This window comes from Megalobrama amblycephala, linkage group LG24 (assembly GCF_018812025.1).
Source record: "Megalobrama amblycephala isolate DHTTF-2021 linkage group LG24, ASM1881202v1, whole genome shotgun sequence".
Taxonomy (NCBI): domain Eukaryota; kingdom Metazoa; phylum Chordata; class Actinopteri; order Cypriniformes; family Xenocyprididae; genus Megalobrama; species Megalobrama amblycephala.
The window spans coordinates 29,872,262-29,883,355 of NC_063067.1; the positions used below are offsets into that span (position 1 = coordinate 29,872,262).

The 11,094-nt window shown below is 37.6% G+C and overlaps 1 protein-coding gene across 1 annotated transcript; it reads right to left on the reverse strand.

Moving 5' to 3' along the window:
• Positions 1–576: 576 nt before the first annotated feature.
• Positions 577–6,939, reverse strand: LOC125260181 (basic proline-rich protein-like). The gene is made up of 7 exons (XM_048178418.1): positions 6,118–6,939; positions 4,779–5,114; positions 3,138–4,352; positions 2,239–2,333; positions 2,063–2,113; positions 1,252–1,633; positions 577–984 (listed from the first exon to the last, which is right to left on the reverse strand). The coding sequence occupies exons 1-7, from the start codon at positions 6,278–6,280 to the stop codon at positions 812–814; spliced, it is 2,415 nt and encodes an 804-aa protein (XP_048034375.1). The 5' UTR covers positions 6,281–6,939; the 3' UTR covers positions 577–811.
• Between the last annotated feature and the right edge of the window lie 4,155 nt (positions 6,940–11,094).

The window sequence follows — 11,094 nt, forward strand, 5'->3', positions numbered from 1 at the left end:
TCGCTCTATCACGCTTCAAGCACTGGCTTATCACATCACTGCATTCTGTACAAGTTTTGACAAAAGAACTGATTAGTCACATTTGTTCTTAAGGCCCCGTGTCCACCAAAGCGTTTTTTCCAGCGGCTAGCGTACATTTCCAATTGTTTTCAATGGGAGCGCCACGTTTTTTAAACGTCAGGAGCGTAACGAGGCGCTGAGCATCTTTGTTACGCTCAAGCGCTGAGAGCTCTGCGTTTTTTACCGGTCACCTCGAGTTGAAGAATGTTCAACTTTCAGTAAAACGCTGCGCTCATCACTGTCACTTTTTATTCAGTCATCCAATCAGAGTGGAGGAGGGGCGGGACAAATACAACACAGACCAACTGTCACAACATTCTTGCTGTACAGCGACATCAACAAACAGAGAACGAAACAAAATAGATGAGAAATTAATATTGCTGGTCTCGGAACATACATAGTAAGTACTCTACATTGCGTCAACATTTTAAGTCTGAAACAAATTACCTCAGTTATAAGTAACAGTGCCACGGATATTCCGTATCATAGCAACAAAGCGTCTCAACTGAAAGAAAACGTTGCGCTGCCGAAGCGCTCACAGATAGGCGTTTTAAGCAGAGCGTCTAGCGTTTTCAGCTGGCTAAAAACGCTTTGGTGGACACATGGCCTTAGGACTATGTGATTCCCAAACATTGCAGTGTATGAAAATAGTTTGCTGTGTTTTAAACTTCACCAATTAGTCATTTAATTTGATTTTGCCTAAAATCTTGATTGTGCTCAGGATTTGTGTGTGCATTAAACAATGTTGTTGTCAGTGTGTTATTGGTAGTGCTGTTCTCTCACCTTTGGACACGTTGACAGCAAATTTCAGATCTTCAAAGTCAGTGATAATAGTCTGGATTCCGTTCACCATCCTGAACAAAATAACACCAAGACACAAGACCGTTGCAGGGTCCGCATAGGGCTTACGTTGACGGAGTCGTCCTGTCCACGTAAGCAAGAGAGATTCAGAGTTGAGCGAACAGAACACTTCATTTGTCCTCAAGTCCTCAGAGAGTCATTAGTCTATTTTCTGATAACATTAAAATCTATAACAGCATATAATCAGTTAATTCCCCTAGTGTGCTTCTGAAAGAACGTTAAGGGGTTTTGTGAAAGGATCATATATAATCACTCTACACAAGATTACACACTCTACCATCATATTAGGGCTTGTTTCTATGGTATGGTAACAAAAAAAAGCTAACTCACCTCTGTACCGGCTGCCTTCATAACCAGAATATAGAAGAAATCCACAGCCGAAGTCTATCAATTTGAGCTGCAGTGTCTCTGTATTGACTAGGATATTATCTATCTTGATGTCATTATGGTAGACACCCCGGTCCAGACAGTGTTTCACTGCAAGGACTGCTTGGTACATTAGGCTACATGCTAAAACTTCATCTAAGCGACCTCCGTTGTGCCAGATGAACTCCTGCAAGGTCATGCAGGGATGTGGATGTTCCAAAATCAGGATGTACCGTTCTGGTTCATCAAACCACTGATACATTTGTAGAATGTGTTGGCTTCTGGGAGCTTTTAGCATCAGCAGATTTAGAGCCACTTCTGAAAACAGCGGCTTGGAAGAACCAGGCTATAAAAGAATCAAGTTCAACATCAGGTTAGCTGACTATGTGTAATCTTATGATTCCATTTAGAATTCATATTGAAATACAGTGGGGGTCAAAATGTCTGACACCACAAATGACAATTCTTCTAATTGTATGTTTCAAAATTTAAATGAAATCAATAAATCATGTATTTTTACTTAATAACTTTTCTTTGGTTTACAATTTTCAAAATCATAAAACCATATATTTTGTTGAAAAGATTTTCATTAGCTGCATTTACATGCACCCAAATAATTTGTTTATAAACAGAACTTTCAGAATCTAAAATCAAATTGGATTCATTCCAACTGATGAAAATCAGTGCATGAAAACATTCCTAGCTATTGTGGTCTCAGAATTTTGGACTCCACTGTATATTGCATTCATTTAGATATATTATTAAGCCAGCTTACAATATGAATGAAATGGTGACTCGGCCTCTTACGAATGAATTTGATGGCAACCTGCAAAAAAAAATCAAAAAATCATAGGCATATTTATTAAAATGTTATGAATGGGGAAAAAAGAACAGAAGAGAGCAAATAAAACAAGGTCAAATGTTTGGTGAATGCAGTACGACTGAAGCTACCTGCTGGTCATCACATATTCTAGTCCCTTTAAACACACTGCCAAAGCCTCCTGATCCCAGCATCTCTCCAACTTCATAAAGAAGATAAAATGGTCCTGCAAAAATATTCAAACAAAACATGTTAATATATGTGGTTGATAGTTTTTTCCAATTGTCTTTCATGAACTCCAATAGAATAGGTTGAGGTATTGTAACTTAACAGACAGAAAAATAATATCAAGAATGTGGCTCTTAACAGAAGCCGTTCATTACACGAAGATTGAGTGCAAACATAGCTCATTTTTTGGTTAAGTTGTGCAAATATTTGGTTAAGTAAAACATATTTGTAAGTGATTACAAATAATCAGTATTAGAGCATGCAATATATTTCTGTAAACAAGGAATTAGGAAAATAAGGAAAAACTTAGATCAATAGGACTACATTCATCAGAATGCCAATTTGACACATTACATCAAACATCAGGGGAGAACAAGAAAAGGTTGACCAGAGGAAAATAAACATTACAGAACACATGAACACGAGTAATAATAACAGTAGGGGTGTAACAGTACACAGAAGTCACAGTTCGGTACGTACCTCCGTTTTGGGGTCAAGTTTTCGGTAGAAAAAATGATCACACTGTAGTTTAGGGTCCAATTCTCACTATTAACTAACTAATAACTATGACTTTTGCCTCAATAAACCCCTTATTACTGTTTATTAATAGTTAGTAAGGTAGTTGTTAAGTTTAGGTGTTGGTTGGTGGATTATGGGATGTAGAATATAATAATGCAGAATGAGGCATTAATATCTTCTTTATAAGGACTAATAAACAGTCAAAATCCTAGTAATATACATGTTAATCAGCAACTAGTTAATAGTGAGACACTAATTAAAAGTACACTCCTAGTAGACTCACTTTTTGCTGGTTCAAGATCAGCTAAGTCTGTGTCTGGGGTCGGTTTAAGTCCAGATGGACCAGGTTGAGGATCATCTGGATCTGAAGGATCATCAGAATCCTGGCAAGCGACTGCCTTGAGTCTAGATGGACCAGGTTGAGGTTCATCTGGATCTGAAGGATCATCAGAATCCTGGCAAGTGACTGCCTTGGGTCCAGATAGACCAGGTTGAGGATCATCTGGATCTGAAGGATCATCAGAATCCTGGCAAGCGGCTGCCTTGAGTCCAGATATACCAGGTTGAGGATCATCTGGATCTGAAGGATCATCAGAATCGTGGCAAGCGACTGCCTTGAGTCCAGATGGACCAGGTTGAGGTTCATCTGGATCTGAAGGATCATCAGAATCCTTGCAAGCGGCTGCCTTGAGTCCAGATGGACCAGGTTGAGGATCATCTGGATCTGAAGGATCATCAGAATCCTGGCAAGCGACTGCCTTGAGTCCAGATGGACCAGGTTGAGGTTCATCTGGATCTGAAGGATCATCAGAATCCTGGCAAACGGCTGCCTTGAGTCCAGATGGACCAGGTTGAGGTTCATCTGGATCTGAAGGATCATCAGAATCCTTGCAAGCGGCTGCCTTGAGTCCAGATGGACCAGGTTGAGGATCATCTGGATCATCTGGATCATCATAATCCTGGCAAGCGACTGCCTTGAGTCCAGATGGACCAGGTTGAGGTTCATCTGGATCTGAAGGATCATCAGAATCCTGGCAAGCGGCTGCCTTGAGTCCAGATGGACCAGGTTGAGGATCATCTGGATCATCTGGATCATCATAATCCTGGCAAGCGACTGCCTTGAGTCCAGATGGACCAGGTTGAGGATCATCTGGATCTGAAGGATCATCAGAATCCTTGCAAGTGGCTGCCTTGAGTCCAGATGGACCAGGTTGAGGATCATTTGAATCTGGAGTATCATCAGAATCCTGGCAAGCGGCTGCCTTGAGTCCAGATGGACCAGGTTGAGGATGATTTGGATCTGGAGGATCTCGAGAATCTTGGCAAGCAGCTGCCTCAAGTCGAGATGGACCAGTTTGAGGATCATTTGGATTTTGGTAATCCATTTGCTTGAGGTGGGATGGATCTGTGTTGGACTGTGGCCAAAGAGGCCTCACTTTATTGCCTCGGCTGCAACAACGGGCTAAAGCCCGCCATGTTCTCTTGAAGAATCCACAGGCTAGAAAAAAGTCACAACATAAGGTTAGCTGACTATGGGTAAACTTTTAATTCCATGTATAATCTGTATTGAGATACAGTGGGTGTCAGAAAATGACAAATGAGAATTCTTAACATACAGTAAGCCACTGACTACATGGAGATCAAATGCAAATCGGTTACAAGCAGACAAAACATGGCTTTTTTTTTGGTTATGTAAAAGTAAAACATCTATTATTTGTAAGTGATTACAAGAGATCAGTAACAAAACATGCAACTTATTTCTGTAAATAGGGAATCAGGAAAATAATGACAAGGAAAAATTTAGATAAAGAGGACTACATTAATCAGAATGCCACATTACATAAAACATCAGAGGAGAACAAGAAAAAGTTAACAAGAGAAAAATAAACATTATACACAGGAGTAAAAATAACAGTAGACTCACATTTAGCTGCCTCAGGATCAGGGGTTGGTTCGAGTCCAGATTGACCAGGCTGAGGATCTTCTGGATCTGAATGAGCAGCTGGCTCGAGATCGGATGATCCCAGCTGGGGATCCTCAGAATCTTGGCAAGCGGCTGCTTTGAATCCAGATGGACCAGGCTGAGGATCATCTGGATTTTGGCAATCCATTTGCTCGAGGTGAGATGGATCTGTGTCAGGCTGTGGCCAAAGAGGGCTCACTTTATTGCCTCGGCTGCAATCAAGGGTGGTGCGTTTTAAAGCCTGCCATGTTCTCTTGAAGAATGCACAGAAACCTTTCTTCTTTTTTGTTTTCTTTTCTAAAAAAAAAAGAGAGGGAGAGAGTAATACATTTAAAAGCCTTTAAAACCTGCCTTCATTACACACGAAAACCCACAGTGTTTGTCCCATTTATTACTTTAAAAAAAACTATGAATGTTTTCAATACAGTACAAATTACTGAAAGGTATCATCTCATGTTATCACTCAATCAGTGTTTAAAACGAAGAAAAAACGTAAAAACAATGTAAACAATGTCACTTAAAAGTCACATTTATCTCAGGAAAGCTATTCAATGACCATAATTCAAATATGCATGAGATTACATATTCGTTATTTTTTACTTAACCTGTTCATTATATTTTTACATAACATAATGATTTCTTCATTATTCAGTGTAGGTTGTTTAAATAAATCTGTCATGAAAACAAGTTAGGTTATTACTGCTATTGTTTAAATGTTTATATTTCACCAAAAATTTGGAGTAGAAACATAATTATATTTTTAAAACGTTTATATAAAAATACACTGTTATGTGTTATTTAAATGTTAGTATACCTCTGTATTATTTGAGGTTGATTATTAAATAAACTTTATTTAAAGTTTTTCGGCCAACTGCATCCTGAATTTTAATTTCGGTGCATCACTAGTAGGCCTATGAATAAATTTACATAAGAATATACAATTCATTCCTAAACAAAGTGCTTCATGTAAGAACATATGAATTAAAAGGGTTCAAGCAAGTCAGAATTTTAATTTAATCTGCATATCAACCTGACAAATTACATCAAATAAATGAATTTAATTTTGTGGGTTAGATAAAGTATAAGTAATTTTTGTGGGTTAAATAAATTAGAAACAGATCTTGAAATTACAAATGGAGGTTAGGCCCTACCACTTTTTTTCCAGTGAACATTTTAGTGTGCCACCCTGTTTTTTACTGCCCCCCTCTGGCCACCCCATTAAAAAATTTCCACACACCAGTCAAAGTTTGCAACATAGCAGTAATTAATAATATCTCATCTGTATTATGCTGTCACTGACCTGGCGGGCTGTTCTCCATAGCGGCTGCTTCAGGAGAATCCTCGTGAATTGCTAATGGGTCGGTGGTCTTTCCTCTAGCTGTCAGAGCGCCATCTGCTGACACTATACAGCTAATGTTGAGCTCCACTGACTCCAGCACAGGGGAAACGCTTGTTGTACTCATGACGAAGAGCTGTTAAACGCTCAATCTCTGTCTGTACAGACTGCGAATCTCTGCTCAGGTGAATACCTTCGCTTATACTCGGATTTTCACTGAACTGAAGTGTTAATATTGCGAGCGCGAGATAATATAGGCCTGTCTGTGCTCTGAGTTTATGACGTCACACGCTCTCTTTGTTAGCGCGTTCTATGAATCATTCTCCCTCTTCTCGGTTCCATTAGAATATTATGCCGAACCTCACGAAAGTATGTCAAGCTGTTTAATTAGTCAAGTTTGATTCCGTATAACCAATCACTGAAGTAATGATTTAGAGTCGTTTGCTCGTGAATCGGCACGATTTATTGATTTGATTCACTTAAAAGAACCTGCTCATAAGAGCCATTAGTTCATGATTTTGTCTCGAGACAAATAGAAGCAAAAAAACAATGAAGAAACACAAAAAGTACATCATTAAGTACCATATTGAAAGCCCATAAGCAAAGGAGTTGGACTATTTAAATGTGAAACTATTGACTCTAATGTGGGAGCAGCTTTTCTTGTAAACTTACAAATTCACTGATTTTAATGACAAATTTTACTGATTACAAAGAGCAGCAAGCGTTGAAAATAATGCACTATAAACATGTTTGTCTACAGAATCACAAAGTAGGCTTTTATTAAAGGTGCACAATGTAAGATTTTCTGTCTAGAGGTGCTAGAGGCCTATTCAAAACAAAGGCGCAGCTTGATGATGCCGAGTTTGAGCACGGAATCTTGGGACATGTGGTCTCCACCTCAACGGACGGTGGAAAAAAATTGAGATAGGACTCGGGAAGAAATCATGTTCATGGATGTGTGATTATTAATCTTACTGTAGTATGAAGCAGAGCAGGACCGAGTGTTGTGGAGCTGAACGAGGCCACTGGAGCGATTGATCAACACACGCCTCACGAGCAGCGGGACTTTTATTATGACACAGTCGCCGGCGCCGCTTCCGCTTTTCCGGTCATGAGTATGAGGTAAAACAGCTCTGTTTATCATATTAGATACATTTGAGTGTGTTGAAAATGATTTTATAACATTACTCTGAGCGTTCGCTCGGCGGCTGCTGTGAGACACTGTTACACACTGCAGTAAGATAGATCGATTTTAGAATATCATATTAAATGCTGGATGGCTTGTGTTGATAAATGGCATTCAATTAATTTTAAAACGTATTATATGATGGAGAAAATGCTGTATTACTGTTACTAAAAATAAAGCTGTATCTGATTATGCTATGTTAGCTACTTCTCAAAATAGTGTTTTTCTCTGAGGCATGGTAAAGCATGGTACTCGCAAAAAATCAAGAAAATTAGATTTAAACAATAAGACTAAACGTGTTGAGCTATATAACAACAATTAGTTTTCTGTCTATAAATATATCAAAACAGTTGTTACCTTGTCTTTTAAAACATGTAAATATTAAAGCGTCTTTGGTGTTTCCATGGTTTCCACAAAATAAAACCGGAAACCGAGGGTAACGCGGGTATGACGCAATTGACAGGCGCCTCCTCACACGTCCCGGAGCCTTGGATAAAATTGCAATTTTCTCATGATTTACAAATAGTTGCAAACATTTGGGATATTGTAAGTACTCAAGTGAACAAAATATATAACACTGGCTAAGTGGTTTTTGGATATTTTACTGCAAAATTCCTACATATTGCACCTTTAAGCAAATGAATTACTCACCCACTACTTTAAAACAGATATCTGTTGGGCATGATTCAAGTTTTAAACACACAATAGCAGGCACACAAACACTTAATATTTAAATCTTACCGAAAATGGCTGATTAAGCAGTTTGTTTTCTAAAATCTGTGTTTAAGTTTTGTTCTATTTAAATTAAGTGAAGTTCCTAAACGTAATTTAGGGAGCAGCGAGCCCATCTAATCTTCCGATCAACAGCCAGAGTAAATAAGCAGCTGCTTACCTCTCTTCAGTCTCAGCTGTTCCAGCATCCCTCCACCTCCCCAAACTCCACCTTCATCTCAGGTACATTGCCCTATGTAATCATATCCTATATTTATTCACTGTGGGGGGTATATCAGAGCTCGAGTTGAAGCTGCTTCATCGAGCCCCTCATCAGTGGACAGCAAGCCAAATTAGCTAGCCTAATACCTTCGAGATTATATGGGCAAACAAATTTGTTAAATAACATTTGGATGTAAATGGTCCTCTTGCTGACTATGGTGTCAGTTTTTCCATATCAGTCCAGTAATGACAGTCAAGAAGAAAAATCTGATCAACCCGAACCACCTTCGCAAGCACAACTTGTGCTGGATGCTTTACTGAGTTAATTCTTTATTTTTTTTACCTCTTTTATATTTCAGATGTGATGTTATAACTGTCATTTCTCTGTTAAAATGCATCAAACTGCATGGTCCAGGAAGCAGTCATTAGAAAAACGGTGAGAACACAACAAAAGGTTGTGGCTGTACTGCTGAGGAAAAGTGTTAAAAAAATTTAACCACTGATTCTGAAGTCCATGTGGGTCATTCCGTGTCAAATCAACCAAATTTCGGAAACTTCCCTGGCTTAAATTTTTTATTTTGTTAATATTTTTTTCTGTAGAAAGACAAAATAAATAGTGATGAAAGCTATTAAAACTATTAAATGTCACAGATGTATATTTACTGAGTAATCCACTATTTTGTAGAGGGGGTCAACATGACAATTTTCACCTGAGAATTGGAGCCAATTTACAGGAGTGTAAAGATGGCAGCATCACAATTTTAATTTTACATAGAGATTGGTAGGTCTATTAGTAAAACTTGTTGACTTTAGCAATCTTTGTTTTATCTTATGCCAACGGTGACTGTTTAAAACATGCAGTTCTTGTGTTTTTTGCCTCAAGTTTGCATGCCTGTAACTCAAGAAAAATTAAAGATACCTTAATATCCTTTTAGATTCTGGTTCTTAACAAGTTTTCCTTATGGTATCTTCATTCATCTGTGGCATTTAATATTTTGGCATTCATCACTATTTATGTTTGTCTTTCTACAGAAAAAAATATTAACAAAATCAAAAATTTGAGCCGGAGACCTTTGGTTGAGTTGACATGGAATAACCCATGTATTAATGTTTTTTCTTCACACTGAAAAAAAAAACATGTTTCCTCATAGCAATAAACTATTCCTTGCCTTATAACTAGTTTTGTTAGAAGGTGGGCCAAAGTAGCCAGTAGGCAGGCATGGAAACAGTGACAAGACTACAAACTGGCTTGAACCCCTGCCCCTTTAATCTATAAAGTGCCCTTTCGGTCATATTGCGGTGCCCTTCGGAGCATGATTTCAACCGAGGAGGACACTAGATGTTCACAGCATGAATGTGCAGCTGATAAATCAGCAGAAATCACATCAACATAACCAGAATCTCAAAGAAACGTTGTTGGAATCCACAAAGGTTCCAGTTTCCTATATTAATTAAAAGATTTACCTTCCAGATCCTTGAAATATTATCCCTGGCCACTCTTATGACTGGGAAAAGGATTGAAAACTATTACAAATCTGAGCAGAGCACCAGAATAAGGCTGTAAAAGGCTGGGTAGAGTGCTGAAGTAACTTTTTTTGGTGTGTATTATTATGGAATTTTTTGATGGTCATTTTTTATTGGTACACTTAATTATAGCTCAAAATAATAGTATAATACAGTATATAACCCAATTAACAGATTCAAATTTCACTGTAATATTTATTTTCATGCTGTTATCTGCCTATATTTTGTGGTGGCATATGGAAAAAATTTAAATCTGTTTTGTAGTTTTAGGGTTACGGTTAGAATTGAACTTTATTTTTTATAAAAGGTCTATGCAAAGTAACTTTTATAAAAGTTCAATAAAGAAAACACTATATCATGCAAAGTAATTTAAAGTTAATTTAGAGTTTTTAGTTTTGTCTAATTTAAGATTATCAATTAAGTTCATCTATATCAGTCAATAATCACACATTTTATTTTATTTCTTTTAATTTGATCAAGCTATTAACATGACATGGTGAATTCAGGAAAATTGGGCCACTTTTGCCATTCATCAAAAATGTTAATCTGTTTATCTGAATTTACCCTAATGCAGTGAAATGTGTACACCGATGAACATTTTATGAAGAGCTGAGTGAGTTGATTAAGATCAACAAACACTTTTTGCAAGGTGTTTTTACTATAGTTCCCCATCTTTTCAAGAGTACTCCAGCAGAGGGCACTACACCCTATATGTTTTTATGGTTAAAATGAAAGACCTTGAATGTGTGCAAGTCTTATAAATGTACATTGACTTCATTGAATAATCATGTTTTTAGTTATTTCCTGACTAAATAAGCATTTTCCAAAGAATTCTGCATGTTTCTTCCTTCTACAGGGGCCCCAAAGTGTATTTGGATACTTAAGAAACACTTAAATTGTATCAATGTCATAACATTACGCCTACATAAAAACATCATACCAAGAACTATTCGGAAGCTTTCCTCAGACTTTTCTGATTTTGCCGTGGCTTTTAATCAGATGCTATTCTGATGATTTTTAGAGGATCTCTGAAGTCGATGTCACTAACGTCTGGCAACAACAAACTGTCCCAATATGCTTTGTCTTCATTTAGGCCTATCTATTGTTTTCTCATTATAAACTTAAAAAATTAGTTCACTTTCAAATTAAAATTTCCTGATAATTTACTCATCCCCATGTCATCCAAGATGTCCATGTCCTTCTTTCTTCAGTTGAAAAAGAAATTAAGGTTTTTGAGGAAAACATTCCAGGATTATTCTCCTTATAGTGGACTTCAGTGGTCTCCAGACGGTTGAAGG